Source organism: Marmota flaviventris, chromosome X (assembly GCF_047511675.1).
Source record: "Marmota flaviventris isolate mMarFla1 chromosome X, mMarFla1.hap1, whole genome shotgun sequence".
Classification (NCBI taxonomy): domain Eukaryota; kingdom Metazoa; phylum Chordata; class Mammalia; order Rodentia; family Sciuridae; genus Marmota; species Marmota flaviventris.
The window spans coordinates 31,083,683-31,103,403 of NC_092518.1; the positions used below are offsets into that span (position 1 = coordinate 31,083,683).

Below are 19,721 nucleotides of genomic sequence, written 5' to 3' on the forward strand. Positions count from 1 at the left end.
TGGGCCAAGCACCACAGTATCTGCAGGGGGAAGCAGAAGGGTGAGAAAAGTAGGCAATGGACAGGCTGGCTTTAGAGTGGCTCAGAACCTCAGAAGTCTGCCTCTTTGGTGCAGAAAGGACAAAGGAATGTAGGGCACAGAGAGCCACAGAACAAGCAACACGGAGGACATGGGATGAGGAAGATTAACAACAGGTCTGCCAATTTAGCAAATAAATGACAACAAATCGCAGATGATTGGCTGTTCAAGATCAATGAAGGATGCTCAACACATAGGTCAGCAAACAGGTCTGGCCCTAGAAAAGAAATAATATGAAAAAATCGAGGAAATTCCATGTATGGTTTACAATCTTGGTGCTTGTGTTTCAAGCTGGAGATTTGCATTGAGGTATTTGTTCATTTGCATATTCATTCATTCATGCAGCATACAGTGAGTGCCTGTTATGTGCCAACCTCTATGCCAGGCGCTGGGATATCATACTGAGTAATGCAGAGTTCTTGCCCCTCTCCATACCTCAAAGGCTGAGTCTAGGAAAGCCCTGGCCAATAGAAATATAATGGAAGGTATTGCATAATCTTAAATTTTCTAGTAGCCTCCTTGAAAAAGTACAAAGAAATAAATGAAAATAATTTTAATGTATTGATTTAACCCAATATATCCCAAATATTTCATCTCAACATGTAATCAACATAAAAGGTAGAGATTCTTTATATTTGATTTGTACTAAGATTTTTTATTTGAAAATATCTGCTTTTTCTTTTATCTTTATTAGTTATTTATTAGTTTTAATCAGTTATACATGACAGTAGAAAGCTCTTCGTTTCTGTACTAAGATTTTGAAATCGGTTTAGGTCAAGTAAAGACCTTGTTCAGCATGATGTGTCCCACAAGCTCATAGCTAGTTACCAGTTTATTGCCTAGTGGTTTGTATCTCTTTCCAACCAGTTTCTGAGAATATTTGTAGCACCACCTCTAGGTTGAAAAACAAGTGCTAATGGTGTTCAAACCACTACGGCAAAGGAGGTACTGCAATGCTTATGTGTGACAGCACAGTGACTTTATAAGCAGGATCCTACATTTATAGAAGATAGGAACTAGAGTAACTAGAACAGACTTTGCTGATTCATATCATCACCAAAGACTGGCCCTGGGTTTCCACCTCAGCTTCTTTCTTAAAAGTCATAAAACGGACACCAGAGGCAAAAGGAGGAGGGCAGGTAAGGTGAGTTGGAGCAGGGACTTAGGGACTATGTTCACCCACTCAGATGATAAGGGACAGTGATGCACTTTACAAAATATATGAAATGAAACTTTCTTTCTCTGTACTGGAATCTAGAACCAAGGTCTCTTCAGATTCTGCTGCCGAGCAAAGAGAGGGCTGTACACATACCTGTACAGGTGGGCTCCGTGCCAGACCAAGCCAGGTTGGATTGACATACTCGGGCGGGGCTACCCTGGAGCTCGTAGCCACCGATGCAGGAGAACTCACACGTGGCTCCATAATTGTCACCGTCACTGGAGCACTTCATGTAACCATTCTCTGGGGCATTGAGTTTGCCGCAGCGTCTGACTGTAAGGACCCAGAACCAGAGGGGTCTCAGTGCTGAGATCCTTTCCACACAATAACGGGGGACAGTGAGGACTCAGAGGCCCCAAATTTGCAAAGAGGCTTCTATATAAGTTTGTGGCATAAGTGAGGGGACAAAGATGACTATTTGTTCAGTGGGTGGGCCTTGGAATGGTGACCATCCATACCCTTGATACCACTGAGATCAACTGTTTCAGCCCCTAGTGTTACAAGAGGTTGAGCCCAGAAGAGTAAAGGGTAAAGATGGTTAGTTATTAGCTGCCCAAACCATGAAGCACAAAATAATCCTTAAAAACATTTTTTTTCAGGTTGATAAAAGGTCTAAAACACCAAGAACATGGTTTCCCAGTGGCTCAAACTAGGGGCTCCTAACCACCCTGGTTATAGAAGAACTTGTAGGTTTTAGCTGGTTACCCACTCACAGGGATGGAAAAGTTATCAAGTAATATTCTACTCGGACAGCCAGCTGTGGACCCCTGTGACACCAGATCTGTAGAATCTTAAATAAGCTGCCAGCACTGAATTCCATCACTGAAATCCAGACATTAAAATGGGATACTTCACCCAGACTCATCAGAGGCTACTCCAAAGCTGGCACGCCTCCCTTCCACATGGGCACTCAGAGAAGTCTTGTTCAAAGGCCTCTTTCTCTTTCCCATTTGCTTTCCTATAGGGTGGGGTGGGGAGAGCCCCTAAACAGTATTCTTACCTCTTACTTTAACTCGAAATTTGCAGGTGCCCTTATTCTCAGCTCTGTCATAAACTGTATACTGGATCTTGTGGTCTCCTTCTGGAAAATGCGAGCCTGGGGGGAGTCCTTTTAGAATAACACTTTGGAGAAAAAAAACGAAAACAAAAACACCAAAGATGATTTTTTAAAATATTTAGTTATAGTTGGACACAATACATTTTTTTAATTTATTTTTTTTATATGGTGCTCGGGATGGAACCCAGGGCCTCCCACATGCTAGGCGAGCGCTCTACCGCTGAGCCACAACCCTAGCCCCCAAAGGTGATTCTTATAGACCTAAAAAGCAGTTGTTGAGCTCCTACTCTGCCCAGGATTTAGGGAGACTGAAGGGCCATCACTGAACCACTTTGATCAGAACAAAAGTTTCTTGAAGAATAGGATCTTCTGAGCTGTGTTCTATTTTGGAAGAGCAGTTTGAGATCTGAAAACAAGGCCCCAAAGACTGGAAAGTTTAGATTATATTTTCATGCTGAAGGATAGAACAGAGGGTGGAGACTCTCCAGTCTTACCCTTGTTCTGGAGTGGACCTGAATGGCCTCCCTATTGGGAGGCCTAGGGAATATTTTGTGAGGAAAATCATTTAAAAGTATAGTCCAAGGAGTCATTGACAATTTGGCCATTTGGCCATGCAGGGAGCACAAGAAATTTATTCACTTTTTTTTTTTTTTGTACCAAGGATTGAACTCAGGGGTGCTTAACCACTGAGCCTTTTTTCTATTTTACTTAGAGACAGGGTCTCACTGAGTTACTTAGGGCCTCGCTAAATTGCTGAGACTGGCTTTGAACTCATGATCCTCCTGCCTCAGACTCTGGATCAGTAGAGAACTTTCCTGAACAAAAAGGCAAATTCTCTGTGAGTCCTTTGTTATTGTAATATAATAATAATAATAACAATAATGGTAATAACAATAATTTCTCTCTGCATTTACTTACATAAATCTTACACACACCAGGCACAGTTCTAGACTTTTTACATATTAGTTTCTTTAATCTTACAAAACCCTATCAGGTAGGTAATACTCTACATTTTACAGATGAGGAAGTTGAGGACTGAAGTTGTGCCCAAGATCACACAGCTAGGGTGACTCCAGCATATTTGTTCTTAGCTATCTGATGAGAGCACCAATAACCACAACATAATCAAATGCCAGCTTTTGTTTATTTTGCAATATACAGATAATTCCCTGCTCTCTGTAGTTCTTGGGAAAAATGATGATATTTGCTAATAATAGATATGTGGAATTATCACTGTCACCATTGAGGAAAGCCTTACACATAGGTGGGTGAAGTAGCTGTTCACAAGGTATGAAGTGAGACCTCCTGGCAAAGTGTCACAAATACCACCATTTAGAGATATGTCAGTTTGGGCTTTAGATGCTTTAAGATCCTTAGGAAGCAGGTTAAAAATTCACATAATTCTGAAGGGAGTGATCTTTTGAATACGAGGAGCTGCTAACCTCTCTGAGACTCCATTTCATCTGTGACATGCAAATAACAGGGGTCAAAAGAGAAACTCAAAGGAAACACTTGTCTCAGAACTTGACACTACAACCTTTCCTCTTAGAAGCAAACTATGTAATGGTGGCTTGGAAAGGACATGGGAGGAGGGAGTCACGGGAGAAATGTCAGGGAAGCAAGGAGCCAAGCAAGAGCTGAAACGGGGACAGGACAGCCAGCCTTCTCTCACTGTTCATCCTGCTGGAGCGCCTTCCCCACAGAATCCTGCTCCAAGCCTGTGTGAGCCTGGGGCTGGAGAACTCTGGAAGCAGACAGCTGTGCTGGACAGAGGGGCAGGGGCTACTAAGATGCTCTTTTAAAATGTCACATTTCTGGCTGGGGCTATAGCTTAGTTGGTAGAGTGCTTGCCTTGCATGCACAAGGCCCTGGGTTTGATCCCCAGCCGCCCCCCCCCACACACACACACAAAAGTCACATTTCACCAGGTAGATGGCACATGCCCAGAGGCTTTTGAGGCTGAGACAGGAAGATCATGAGTTCAAAGCCAGCCTCAGCAACTTATCAAGACCCTGTCTCAAAATAAAAAGGGCTGGGAATGTAGCTCAGTGGTAAAGTGCCCCCAGTACCAAAAATAAATAAATAAATGTCACATTTATAACCATAATACACAGGTTACCCATAAAAATCCCAAGGCAAAGCTTTTAGTCAAAGCAGGGGGTGCATCTGGTGATTTAATATTGTATGTTTATTATAAAGGATTTCAATAGCAGTTATAGTTGCAGAAATCTAAGAAACTACTATATGCTAGGGGCTGGACCAGGCATTGTTCTAGATCCTGAAGAGTCAAAGATAAATAAAAGCCAATCCCCAATTATGTCAACTGTGACTTTTTTTCTATTCTCTCTCTCTCTCTCTCTCTCTCTCTCTCTCTCTCTCTCTCTCTCTCCCCTTACATTTCAATCCCAATCCCCTAAAGTTTCTCCTAAGGGCTTTATGTACATGTGTATGTGACAGCAAATAAATTTATTTTGAGGCAAGTTCTCTCGAAGTCACCAGGCTGGCCTCCAACTCTAGATCCTCCTGCCTGAGCCTCCTAAATAGATGGGATTACAAGCAATGACACCATGCCCAACAAAGAGTCAGACTTTATCTTTGAGAAGTTACAATGGGAAACACAACTAGTACTATTTAAACTAGATGAGGCACTGGAGGGAGATTATCTGGATATATAAATAAAATATCCTTTAGGGGTGAGAGACTCAACCTCTTCTTACTGGGAAATGTTCTGTTATTGCTAATAATTGTGTAAAAATGTTCTATCTTGCACAGCCTAGATTGATAGGATTCTAGAAAGTGTTTCCCGCTTCATGGTTCACCAGGGGATACGTTGGAGGCAACCTTTTATCCACAGATGAAAATTCTCTGGAGTGGCCTAATCGAGTCAAGTACATTAAGGCACAGATGTGAGCATGCTGAAGTAAAGTAGTGGCCTCCAGGGAACATGCTGCCTGGGTACAGACCCAAATAACAGATTAGAACAACACGTGCTGAACTTCACCAAAGAGAACCACCCACTTTTAAAAGCATCTCAGAGGAACATCAAACTACTAATGCAATGAATGAACAGGTCAAGCAGAATAAGGTCAAGGTGGCAAGAAGGCAGAGGACACTTTTGCTTTCTTTATAAGCTTCTGTAAGTGTGTGGATGTGGTCAAAAGTTTAAAAAAATAAATTAAAAATCAAATGTTTGGAAAGAAGTGGATGCAGCCTCCAAACCAAGGGGTGGAAGAGTTTTGTGCTAAACTATACCCACAGAACACAAGAGGATAGCACCTAGCTGGTCCTGGGAGACTCAGGGGACTTCCTAGTGTAGTTGGAGGCCTGGTAAGGCCTGCACACATGAATGGAAGCCTTCTGGGCAGGCAATGAAGCGGATTCTATCCTAGAATTAACCAGTTGGCTTCCTCTTTCTCCTTCTGTTCTTCCTCTTCCTTTCTTTCCTCCACCCCTTCTTACAAATAGCTACTGAGTACTTACTGTGTGTGCCAGACACAATTCTGGCCATTGGGATATGGCTGTGAACATACTGTACTGGAGATAGACAATAAACAAACATAGTACTAAAACATATAGTATGTTAGATGGTGGCCCCAGGGGCAGGCCACACCTGAAAGCACAAGTAGCCCATTATAGACACAGTCTCCCACTCTGAGTTGTAAATGTCTCACATAAAAGAGATAACCTGGGCTGGGGACATAGCTCAGTGGTAGAGCATTCACAGAGCATGTGTGAGGCCCTGGGTTCCATCTTTAGTACCTCAACAAGAAAAGAGCAAGAAAGACAACCTCATTTCAGATTCCAAGTTTCACTTACTCAGTAAGAATGCCATCTGCTGTATCTCTTCCTTCTGGTGTCTCCCAGGACACGCGTACCGTTAGCTTGTTGGGTTCAGCAATGCGTTCCTTCACACTTGGGCACTTGATTCTAGGAGGTTCTATATCTGAAAATATAACCCAAATATTCTCACCGTCATCAAGAAATATCTTGTCAAATTGGGGCTCGACACTCACTTGAGGTACCAAGACTTCTACACATATTTTTGAAGAGTTTCTTCACTCCCTGTATTTCTCTTCCCTCTTTTCATTACTCTTTCTCTCCTGCTGAGTTTTGGAGATAGTGTGGGTAATCAAACGCACAGAACTAAACCTGCAATCATCTGGCCTTGCTAAGTGTCCCATGAGGCAATGCATTAGCTCCAGCTCCTCTCCACGCTTCTAAACTCTGCCAGCTGACTTGGCAACATCGCAGTTATCCAGCTAAAGCTAAAAGTCATTTGGCTTTAGTGAGCCCCTCCTCCTTTAAAGGCAATGATAGAAAATACTAGCAAAGGTACCCTACCTGTCATCTAATCTGATTCAATTCAAGGCAACAGATCTTTCATGAGTGCCTAACTTACCCAAGGCTTCGTTCCAACTGTGGTAGGAGGTGTGAGAGAATTAGTGCTCCTGACTTGTCAGTTTAAAGTGTTCTAGGGGGATTATGTCACCATGCATGAAATATAACACAAGGTGGAAAATGGCACTAACCCAGCCAGGGTAAAAGTGAATACTATGGAGGTGCAAAGGAGCCACCCAAGTCTTTCATTTTTTAGATGTGCAAACTGAGGCTCAGAGAGCTTGGGTGATTTATTTAAGACCATGCATATAAGTAATGGCAGTGTGAATGACATTGCAAGATGCACTTATCACTAGAGCAAGCTCCCTCTCTTGCTGATATGTCTAGTCCCAACATAGCATTCGTATCTTTTTCTTTTCTATACTTTTCTTTCTTTCTTTTTTTTTTTTTTTTTGTACCAGGGATCAAACCTAGAGGCACTTAACCACTGAGCCACATCCCCAGCTCTTTTTTTTTTTTTTTTTGTATTTTATATAGAAACGGGGTCTCGCTGAGTTGCTCAGGGCCTTGTTAAGTTACTGAGGCTGGCTTTGAACTTGTCATCCTCCCGTCTCAGCCTCCTGAGCTGCTGGGATTTACAGGTGTGTGCCACTGAGCCCAGCAGCATTCAGTATCTTAAAACAGGCAATGGTCTGTCTGGGCCCACTCTTCCCTCCAACTTCCACTACATCATACCTGTGGTTTTGTGTTCTGGGACAGCAGTTTTACCTTTGCTATAGCTTCTAAAGGCCTCCCAAATTTCCCCAAACCAGTCTCTCTACCTGGCTATAGAAGTTCTGTCCCCTTACTTTCCAGATGGTTTGATAATGAAGTCAAGAAATAAAGGAGATGCCAATTCTGCACTGGGTTATATTTCATCTGATAGCTGAAGTGAAATCACAAGAGGCAGTTTGAACTTTTGCAAGTTCTACTTGATGATTCTGAGCAGGTAGAGAATGTATTTAAAGAGAGCACAGGACATTCAGCTTTGTATTGCTTTACATATCAATCAATAATTATCTAAATACTATTACAATCTGAAAGAAAATTAAATGTCCTTTTGATCCTGAATTGCAAAGGTCTTTGAAAATTACATGCATCAAGTAAAATTCTTCCTATATTTCCTCTGTGTCTTATAACTGCTCATTTTATTTGGGGGTAAGAAACTATGAATAGTTTGTTAAACAATTTTACCTTTAGCTATCTGGATTCATTTTCATTCTATGTCATGCTTCAATGGAGCATGCATTTACAGCTTTAATATACTAATCCTAAATTGAACAACTACCATATTTTATTGAATCTAAGTCACTACTTATTGTGCCATGCATTCCAATTTCAGTGATATTAAAATGTAAAAAAAAATGCCTCTTAGCACTTATAAAGTATATAAATCTTCTATGAAAGATGATTTAAATGCATTTGAGGAGTCTATTTTCTAAGCTTAAAAATCCTTTTTTTTTTTTTTTTTAACCATGATAGGTGATAGAAGACATATGAATATTTCACAGCTGTGGGTGATCAGAAAGACAAGTATACAATGTCTGCCACCTGCTGGTCAGAGAGAGCCAGCACTTGCTGTATAGGAAATCTATTTATGAAAAAATGTAAAGCAAAACAAGAGGAGCAAGGAGAGGATATAGATTTCCATATAGAATCATATCATGTTACCATATTTTCTTGGAGAGATAATTGTCAGAAGGAAGACAGACTCTTAGTCTGTGCCAGGTAAACTAAACGTTTGGACGATACACTGGGGTTTTGTCCTATAACAACTCTATGTAGTGACAGTGTGAGCAAACGCACTCCAAAGTATGTCATCTAAGTAGTGTCAGAGCCTCCCACAGCCAGCTTATGTCCCGTTAACAATGACCAATGGAAACTGGCCTAGTTTTTCAGAAGTAGCATTCTTCCAAACCAGAAAAAGAATAAATAAGTCACTACAAATAATAGCTAATATTTCCTGAACCCTTCCTATATGCCCACCGCATGCTAAGCACTCCCCCTGCATTATTTCATTGAATTGAATTCCAACAACCACCCATTAGACTAAGCAGTGCTAATAACATTCCCATTTATAGCCTGGGAAGCATTTCTTCTCTTGGAGGATTTCTTTGTGGTCCGGGATCTTAAGGCACCATTACATATTTTAAATTTATTTTAATAAGCCAAACACTTCTGTGAGTTTGTTGGCTGTTGGCCTGGTGTTTTCTTCCAACCTTTGCATACATATTCTTTTGGGATTGCCTGCCACCGTCTCCTTATAAAACCTTGAAGAGCAACAGCAGGACTCAATTCTAATTCATCCTCAAACAGCTGCCATCCCTCTCAGCTGATAAGACCAGCTGGCCTGCCCATCAGCCGATGCTCTAAAGACCTAAGCCTGTTATTCCCCAGCCCTGGGTCACCATAGCTTCTTATAAGTTATGATAAATTTCCATGAATGAAATGAACAAAGTTACTATAGAAACATAATTACTATTCCTTGTTGAGTCAGGATGCCTGAAGAGCCAGTTATTGTGTGGAAACCCTGAAGCCTTAGTAAAAATCCTGTCCTCTGCTCTCTGTCTCATTCATTGGAGACATCTGACAAACCATCTCCCTTCTTTGTGTTCCAGTTTCTTTGGTGCCATAAGTTTTCAGAGAACTCTCCAGAAAGAATGAAAAAAGCCAAGAAGTGGAGCAATGAAATCCACAATTAAAAGTCACCATCTTTGCCTGAAAAATGCACAACTAAAAAATATAAAAGAGGAGAAGTAATATATTACAGTGTTTCAACTACTGCAGCTTAACTATTTACTTGGAAATCCTTAACATGTCCAACCTTGTAGGTGGCAGAAATAAGGAAGAGTTTCAAAAGGACAATCACTTGTTCACCAACTAAAAATAAAATGCAAAGAAAGTAACCCTATGCCAATTACAGACCTAAGCTCTTCATAAGTCTGGCACTTTCTGCTTTCACTGGCTTGGAAGCCATCTAAAGTGATGGACTAGAAAGACCATGTAGAGAAGGTGTGTGTATGTGTGTGTGTGTGGGGGGGGGGCTAATTCAGTCAGACCCCAGCCTGTATAGCTTCCCCCAGCTGGGATGCAAGAAATGTGAGGGAAGCCATTTTGGATCTTCTATCCCTAGTCATCTCAACTATTACCATGAACAGTAGACATGAGCTATCCCAATGAAATCCTGCCCAAATTTCCAACCATTGCTCAACTATGTTAAGCAATAACATAGTTGTTTGAAATCACTAAGTTTTGGGTGGTCTATTGTAGAGGAATAGATCACTGATACAAATATCAGTTTGTGGTTGGTGATGGAAGAAAGAAGAGTTCATTTTGTGGAGGCTTAGGAAGTCAGTGACTGCACAAGGCACAGCAGAACCTGCCCTTTGATGATTCTCTCAATTGTTTGTTTCCCCTAACCAGAGCACAGTCCCTGTAGATGGCTCTGGGAAGTGTTCCATTTCTTTGGCATTCTAAGACTTCAGAGAACATTCCAGAAACAACGAAGGGGAGCAATGAAGTCTGCAATTAATAGTCACCATCTTTACCTGAGATGCCCAGCTAAAATTTCATTGGTCATACCGTAAAATTAGACTGGGCCCCTCAAAGTGTACCTATTCAGTTTGCACTGGCAAGCCATAGAAGTAAAAACTAGATCAATACCTCAATTGATCAAATGGTTTTAAAACTGAAATTGGATTCCTGAAAATTCGGAAAGAATATGTATTTGTCAATCCATGAAAAAATTAGCATCATTGAAGGGCCCTGCAACAATGTACTGACACATTTGTTCTTAGTCCACTGATGTTTTTATCAACTGTTTTTATCAGTTCAGCCCTGAAAATGTTCCTATGGGTCATTGGGTAAATCAAACTGTCAGACAGTTGGGAAGCGAGAAAAATGTGCTATCAATTTGCATATCTTAAGTGTTAGAGTTTTTTTTTCCCCAGAATTTCCTTTGTGTTAATGAATATCTATATGTTCTACTCTATAAGAAACATAAAACAATAAGTGAGCAATTCCAAAAGCCATGTTGACTTTTACCCCGTCCTTTAGTAAAACAATTAAATGGGTGCCTTCTACATGTTGAAAGACATTTGCTGGGTTTTCTTTGTCCATGATTTTAAATCTATCAATTTTTTTCTCCTGTTTTGGCCTTGGAAGATGTGTTAGTCTAAAAGAGAGATCATGTGTCTACTGAAAATCTGGTCTCTAAATGAGAACTTGATGTAATTCCAACGATCCATTGTTCAATGTAACCAAAACTAACTGAAAATAGAAAGAGACAGAAAAAAAATACCCCCCAAAACAATAGTGGTTACATTCTAAAGGATTTTTAAAAATATATCAGTGGAGGTTGTGGAGATTCTGCAATTTACAATATATTTTTTCTCCTACATTGAATTATCTATATCTATTTCTGTAATAACCATGAATTTGAGTCCACTGCCAGAGTAGAGTCTGAATAAGTCTGAATAAGAGAATTAATTTTAACTTGTGGCACTTTCAAATTAGCCAGACCACAGGACTGACCACCTCAGAGTCAAAGAAAGCCCAGACTTCCCTCTTCCAGACTGTTCTGGAAGAGAATTGGAGCAACTTTCTCAGCACTCAGCACAGTTCTGGCCAAGATATTCTGGTTCAAGGTTGTGTGGAAACCTGGGAACTACTCAGCCCCCATGGGTCAGCTGCTAAAACAGGCTGAGGCTCTAAGTTATGCTCAAGGAACCCTTATCCCTGCCAACACACAAACAAACTTATTAAGCTAATTTAATACTTTTAAAGCCAGAGAAGTAAATGATACCTTTGGGGTAAAATTCGCTGGGGACAAGCTCCAACATGTCTGGTACTCAAATCAAAGAAAGCACTGCCGGCTTGCTTTCCCTGTTTTTCTTTTTCCTGGGAGCTCCAAGCTTTCCCGTGGCTCCCTGTGCCCGCTTTGGCCATCTAATTGCATGCACAATGCTCTTTCCCCAAATATGCCTGAACCTTATACTGGCAAATTGTACAATAAATCTCCTGAAATTGGGGTTCATTTCTTAGTTTCTTCTTTCTCCCTCTGGGAAAGTTCCAGGATCATCTGGTCCAGCTTTAGACATGCTTGTTGCTTTTTGAGAACAACCAGCATTTTCTTTCCATTGTTGCACACAATCTGGAAATCTGAACAGTATGGTCCCTAGCAGGCTCTGCCAAAGCTTGCTTAACCCAAAGATTTTTGAGTTTCTCCTCTCCTCCCACCATGACATTTGCCCCTTTCAAAAGGAGGGAACAGAGATTCATGTTTCCCCCTTTGGTTTGTTTTCAAGAATTAACTTGCACGTACAAAGCTCAGGGAGATACTAAAAGCAACATCTGTCAGGTGTCCTTATGATCTGAACATCTAGCCTTAGGCTATGTCTCCTAAGAAGCGCACGTCCAAAGCGCACCCCTGCAGCACACTCCACCTGTACCCCTTGAGCAGGACTGCTCTGCAGTTTTATTTTCACTGAGCATGATGAGACTCAAGAAGAAAAGTTGAAATCCTCAGAGGAGGGTGACCAGGCCAAACATTCTGTTGGTACTTAGTTTTGCTTTAATGTCTCTGTACTGACAGCGCGCGGAGAGTATCACAATGATATTGCTGCAGATTTCTTTCTTTCGTTCTTTTTCTTTTTCTTTTTTTGATACTGGGAATTGAACCCAGGGGTGCTTAACCACTGAGCCACATCCCCAGCCCGTTTTTTGTATTTTATTTAGAGACAGGGTCTCCTGGAATTGCTAGGTCCTCTCTAAATTGCTGAGGCTGACTTTGAACTCGTGATTCTCCTGCCTCAGCCTCTTGAGCCACTTGGATTACAGGCATGTGCCACCATACCCGGCTCCTGCAGAGTTCTTTGCCAGCTGGGTGCCATGTAGGCTTGCCAGTAGGAGACACTCTCATGGATTAGAAGCGGGAAAGAGGTAGGAGCCACAGTGTTTCCGGTAGTAGTAGATTCAATGAGTGTTTCCTGGGCTCCTGACTTCCTTTTCATCAGTAATGATGTCAGTTACAGAAATGTCAGCATCAAGGTAGGCTTATGGACTTTTGGGTGACACTATGATCCTACTTCTGCTCCTACAGCTGTGGTCAGTAGTGGCTTCCTTATCTAACTAATTGCTGATAACAGGATTTGTGCAATTTTGCTCCAGTCCCTATATAAAATTCCTCTGTTTGAAATATCTAAAGTGGTTTCTGTTGCCCTGATTACTGACCAATAGAAGTGCCCACTTAAATGCCAGAAGAGAAGCCTAGAATAAATCTGAGTCAGTTACCTGAATTTTATATATATATATATATATATATATATATATATATATATAAATTACACGGAATGGTAGGTTCCATTGTGGCATATCTGTACATGCATATAACATAATTTGATCAATTCCATTTCCAAATACCTCACTTGCCCTAATCCTCTTCCTTTACCCTAAGATCTCCTGTTGAGAGCCACAGCTAGAAGTTGCTGGGGCCGCTGTGAGCCAATCATCAGCTGGCAGCTGGAAGTTTGCTGGCAGCTGGAAGTTTGCTGGGGGCCACAGCCAGAAGGGGCCCCAGCAAACTTCCAGCTGTGGCTCTCAACAATCTCCCTTCTACTTTTATTAGATATTTTATTTGGACTCTTTGCTTTTGTCAAATGAATTCAAGACACAATCTAGGCTGTGACTTGGATATAGAAGAGTTTGGTTGCACATAATTTCAGAGTGAGAATGGCTGATGCCAACCCAAGCCAGGCCAGGGAAGTTGTCTCATGCTGGCCCCTAGAGGATAACATCAGATTTTGGTCTTACTGTTGAAGTAACTGCCCCAGACACTGAGTAGTCAGGAAGGAGTCTTTGGGGGTAAAGCACATTAGCAGACTGAACTAAACTGTTCTTTGGACAACAAGCAAACACAAAGTACCCAGGAGCCAGGCTTCTAAGGCCAGCTGATTTGCCCACCCCTCCTCCCTCACTCTGATCCTTTAGGTCAGATCTATCTGGTCTTAGGACCTGAGCTATCTCTGGATTCAGGGACTTTAGGCCTGAGAGCCTGGAGATGTAGTCCCAGGCTGGGATCTGTGTGACCTCAAGCAAGTCAATCCATCTCTCAGGCCTCATCTGTAGAATGGGGAATGGAATGAGAATGTTCTCTAAGGGAGTTCCTGGTAGCTCTCAGGGTTTATGTTTTAGTTAGCTTTTTCAAAGCTGTGACCAAAAGACTCAGCAAGAAAAACGCAGAGGAGAAAAAGTTTATTTTGGCTCATGGTTTCAGATGTTCAGTCCATGGTCAGTGGACTCCATAGCTCTATGCCTGAGATGAGGCAGAACATCATGGCAGAAAGTCTGGTGGAGGAATGTAGCTTAGGACATGGCAACCAGTAAGCAGAAAGAAAGCTTCACTCACCAAGAACAAAACATAACCCCAAAAGGCACACCCCCAGTGACCTACTTCCTCCAGCCACACCTTACCTGCCTACAGTTACTGTCCAGTTAATCCATATCAGTGGATTAATCCACTGATTAGGTTGAAACTTTCATAAGCTAATCATTTCATCTCTGTAAATGATCCCCTGGAACAGTGGTTCTCATCCACTTGAAGGAACTTCAAAAAACTTCAGTGCCCCAGATTTTTCAATTCAGCAGATAAAGGGGGTGTGAGAATTTGCATTTCAGGACATGCTCTCTGCAGGACTATCTCTGTAAATGTTTATGACTGTCCCTGGAAACTCTGCTCAATGCTATAGGACCCTGGACTATCTTGGTAGGAGTGTACCACACCTCTGCTCGCCAGTAGCTGCCTGAATAGCCAGCCAGAAAAGAGACAAAAGTCACATGGAAGCCATCAGTCTTGAAGTCAGTCTTAAGACAGAGACCAGGGTTAAGTCTAAGGCGAGCAAGCCCGGGATAAAGAAAGCTACTAAGCAAAGTTGGTGCTTACACTTCACTCATGCAATATTGATGCTGCCTTTAAAATCCACTATCTGAACACCCTCTGCTCCTCCCCAAGCATGTGTTTCCTGGGGACTATGGAATTTTCTTACCCACACAGGAGGCTGGCCGGCCGCTCCAGGCCTTGTTGTCCATACATGTGACTGTCCGTTCCCCTTTCAATGTGTATCCTGGTGAACAATAGTACTCACACCGGGAGTTAAAGTAGGCACCATCAACACACTTAAACCCTCCATTTGCTGGCATAGCAAGGGTAGGGCATCGCTTTTCTGAAAAGGAAAATCAGATCTTCAGTATTTTTTCATTTTTGTCCATAGTGTTTCAGAATCCAGAAACTTTTATAAGCATACAGTGAAAAGTTCATTGAAATGGAACAGATGGAAGTAGAGAAGCAATGGCTGGCTATATGTCACACAGAAGAGATACAAAGTTTCAGGCCAGACTGGCTTAGGTTGGCATCTCAGCCAAGCCACTGTCAGAGGCTATTTCCCAGAAAAGTCTCAGACGAGGATTTGACTGTGAGTGGCTTAGTAAGAAAGTGCTCCCAGGGGAGACCGGTGAAGAGAAGGGGAAAGCAGGACAGGGAAGGGGAGGAAGCCAAGCAGGGGGTGATCCCCAGCATAGTCAATATCAGCCTGCAGGGTGATTGATAGCTCTGAGCCTGTCTGACTCCAGGCAAGGAGGCTGGCCTTTGTTAATCCTTTACCACTCAGACATTGCGCAGCTCTCTGCCTGTGGGGGATGCTTTCCCTTGTAAGAAAAAACAGAGAGGAGTCCTCTGAAAGAGCAACAAGGTGGACCGAGCAAATCTTTTTTTTTTTTTGCGGGGAGTTCCAGAGATCGAACTCAGGGGCACTCGACCACTAAGCCACATCCCCAGCCCTATTATGTATTTTATTTAGAGATAGGGTCTCATTGAGTTGCTTAGCACCTCGTTTTTGCTAAGCCTGGCTTTGAACTCATGATCCTGCTGCCTCAGCCTCCCAAGCTGCTGGGATTATAGGCGTGCACCACTGCTCTTGGTTCTGAGCAAATCTTTAAGGGCAAGGTGCTCAGAAGTTGGGGAACAGGTGAACCAGCCTGGTAAAAACGCACTGGGGAGATTTGGGTGAAACATTGGTAAGTGTCCACTGCAGTCACCCAGTTGCATAATCTGCATGGCCTGGATCAACTGGCTGCAGCCCTGAGTATCAGTTTCCCCAACAAAGACTGGCACCCTTGTTTCTAGGGATCATTGCAAAATTTGAATGTTTGTGAAATGCTAGGCAAACACTACGTGTTCAGTAAGTGGTGGCTGCTTTGAGTAACCAGGGCATCTAAAATGTGCCTCAACAATGCTGTACCACAAACAGCTTTCTTAGCCTCTGTGTGTCATTTTTTTTCTCAATCCCAACATCTCTTTAGGACCCAGAATTTACTGAACAAACATCAACTATTTGCCACACTCTCTTCTGTCCTTTCCCCAGACAGCACCCTTTCTGAAAGGAGCCCTGTCAAGTCCAGCATGTCTTAGAAACCCACTGGCTGCCACTCACAAGGGGAGCTTTGCTCATCAACATTCATTGAAAAGCCCTTATCTCAGACAAAAAAAAACTTCTGACTCTGATTGTCCCTGAGGACCAGGCACAGGACTGGGTTACTCACGTTTGCAGATGACCTTGTCGGACCACCGCTTGTTTGACTGGCAGATGAGCTGGGAAGAGCCATGTAGCTCATATCCCTTCTGACAGCGAATGTCACACCTGGTTCCCAGGGCTGTTTTGTAGTATCCTCCTTGAGGGGCTCTGCAGTACACATCCCCGTACTTCACCTTGATGGGGGAGCACCAAGGAGTGTCTACAGGTAGCAGAAACAAAGGAGGGGAAAATAGGAAGTAACATATTCAGAAAACGCATCCTCTCACTCCTGCAGTCCCAACCTGTTTACATTCCAAATGTTGGACCTCCAGTAGCACCCAGTTACTGTGGATGTCTCTGGACAAGGAGAGTATGATCTAGGGGTCAGACAGAGCTGAATGTGATTCCAAGTTCCTTAAAACCTAGCTGTGTGATCTTGGACAAGTTACCCTACCTCTCTAACCTATGCCTATAGCCAATAGGGCTGTTAGAAGGACTAAATTTTAAAAATGTCTGTTCATCACTGACCACAGTGCCTAGCACATAGTAAATGTTCAATAAATGCTTTGTCTTTCTAGTATTTCCCTTAACTGGAAACATAAATCTCTTCAGGGTCCATTGATATGATTGTGAACTCTAACCCTAGCCATAGTGTATGTGAGGGTGTCAGTAATATACATATCACTATAAAAAAATCACATACAATGTTTTCTGTTAATTTGATTTAAGTTACAATTTCCAGGTGTTTGCAACAGCATATAATTTTGGCTTCAAGCCACAGAACAATTGCTCCTCATAGGGAAGCAACTTCCCTTTTCAGATGTCCCTAATTATGCCCCATTTAGGTAAGACAGTGACACTTTTCCAGATGGCAAAGTTGCAGGGTGTTTTGATTTCAGTCTTATTGTTGCCCAGAGCACACCTAGAATGACACTAATAAATCAGAACTTGTCCCTTGGCTCTTTGAAAGCCATTAAACACAAGGGCAAGACTAGCTTCTTGGTGCAGAAGTTCCCACAATCCATAGGGGCCTGTGACAATCTCCCTTAACTCTGCCAGACACATTGAATGTGAACAAGAGCCCCTACCATACAGCGCTTGTCTTGTCCCACTGCCACAGCACCTGAGCTGTCAGTGAGTGGGGTAAGTCTGCCATCGTGTGGCCAGGAAGGAGGATAGGCCGCAGTTCACCTTCCCAGGATTTTACTGAGCTTGTCACCGCTTGTCAACCACAAAAAACAAAGGTCTTGTCTAGGGCCCGGATTATGCTTAGCGTTAGATCGCTTGCCTAGCACGAGCGGGACTTCAACACCTTATAGAAATAAAGCCATTGTTGGGGCTGGGGTTGTGGCTCAGCGGTAGAGTGCTCGCCTTGCACATGCAAGGCCTGGGATTTGATCCTCAGCACCACATAAAAATAAATAAATGAAAAATAAAGTTATTGTGTACAACTACAAAAAAATCAACAAAAGAAATAAGTCCATCTACACCTAAAAATAAATATTTAAAAAAAAAGGTCCTGTCTAGGTCTTAGGCATGCATCACTTTTTAACGTTTGTGCTTTCATATTTCCTTTGACTAATACTTTTATCATATAATGTTTTGCAGACAGTTTTCAAGAAGGTCCTAAGCTCAGGACTTGAGTAATATTCCCTGGATTTTCTGATTTAAAGTGATATTCTGACAGCTTGCCCTGAGAGCTGATTAAATTCATGTGGATATAAACTCGAGGAAGCTCACACCAGTTCTGCAGACTTCCTTAAACAGTTTCCTTCCTCTAAGGGTTTTATGCATATAGTCTGTATATGTACTACATATATCTGTGATACATGCAAATATAAGCAGCATATACACACATCACAAATTCACATGCAATTAGCCAATTTTGCCTCCTATTCTGAGTCTTCAAATTCTCCTAGCAGCGCTGGCCAAGAAAGCTGTAGTGTTGTCAACATGGTGGGGGCCGGGCAGGGAATCTTGTTTTCATTTATTTGCAAAAGAAATTTCTTTTGGGTTACTTTCCAAGACAAATCTTTGGAAGATATTTTGACAGTTCAACAGCTCTGCAGTGATAGTAATTAAAATGTCAGTGAATGACTTGAATTCAAAGTGCCTGCAAGCAGCATGAATTAATGGGAATTAACAAAATGTTCAACACAGAGGTTTAGAAAAAGAAAGCTCTTGTGCTGCTTTAGTTAAGATGGGGTTTACTAAGTAGAATATAAATCGATTATTCTAGAAAGCCTTTTCAACCCCCTGGGCCAATGTGGAAAGAAAGCACTCTAGCTAAATGGAGTTCAGGAGGTAGGCAATGTCATGTAGCAGTCTAATGAGCTACTAGCTGACTCTGGCTGTGAACCAAAACACCTTTTCAGACCCAAGTGTAATGTTGGCTAGCTGTGTGACTCTGACAAGTCACCCACTCTCTATGTCCTTGGTTCTTCATCTGTAAATGGGATAATACTGACATATCTACATACCTCCCCCTTCCCTCAATTAGTATGAATATATGATGAGATTTCAAGTAAAAGAATCAAAAGTGGGCTGGGGTTGTGGCTCAGTGATAGAGCTCTTGCCTAGCATGCACAGGGCACTTGGTTTGATCCCCAGCACCACATAAATGTAAAATAAAGATATTTGTCCACCTAAAACTAAAAAATAAATATTTTTTTTTTTAAAAAAGAATCAAAAGTGATGTTTGCCACATACTGGGAACCCAATAAGTGGCAGTTAAATTTCTCTTTCTTTCTTCTTTTACTTTAATTTAACTTGAAAACACTTACTGAGCATATACTCTGTGCCAGGCACTGTGCAGGGACCTGAGAGTCTAGAGCTAATAAAGGTTCACATCTATTTTTTTTTTTTAACAGTTCTGGGGATTGAACCCAGGGTGCTCTACTACTGAGCTACATCCCAGCCCTTTTGATTTTCTTATTTTGCTAATATGCCCAAACTGGCCTTGAACTTGCAATTCTCTTACTTCAGGCTCTCAAGTGCTGGAATTTTAGGCATGTGCCTTCCGCCACGCCATCTCTAACTTTTAAAACTAGAAGACTTTAAGGGTTGGGGGTGTAGCTCAGTAGTAGAGTGTTTGCTTAGCATTCATGAGACCCAGGGTTCCATCCCCAGCACTGAAAAAAAATGTAAAGATTTTATTGTATAAATTTAAAGTGTACACCATGATTTTTTGATGTACATATACATAGTGAAATGATCACTACAGATAAACAATTTTACTGAAAATGGAAACAGTTTCTCAAAAAGGATTTATTCCTAACATACAGAGGGCAGGCTCTAGGACAGGGACATATGCTAGCTATGTGGTCTACCTTCCACTTTGCAATGCTATAAAGTTAGGGTGGATACTGGGAACAATGATCTGAGGTTATAGTTAACCTGTTTTGTATATGTGAAGGTTCACTGT

General features: G+C 42.0%; 1 protein-coding gene across 1 annotated transcript in view; it reads right to left on the reverse strand.

The window, feature by feature from the left end:
* The window catches only part of Srpx (sushi repeat containing protein X-linked), a 95,847-nt gene that overhangs the window by 10,269 nt on the left and 65,857 nt on the right, over window positions 1-19,721 (reverse strand). Inside the window, exons 3-7 of the mRNA XM_071606005.1 lie at window positions 16,326-16,517; window positions 14,774-14,950; window positions 6,171-6,297; window positions 2,298-2,419; window positions 1,391-1,570 (exon numbers count right to left, since the gene is read on the reverse strand). Coding sequence (XP_071462106.1) covers window positions 1,391-1,570; window positions 2,298-2,419; window positions 6,171-6,297; window positions 14,774-14,950; window positions 16,326-16,517 — 798 coding nt within the window. The remainder of the gene's footprint in view (window positions 1-1,390; window positions 1,571-2,297; window positions 2,420-6,170; window positions 6,298-14,773; window positions 14,951-16,325; window positions 16,518-19,721) is intronic.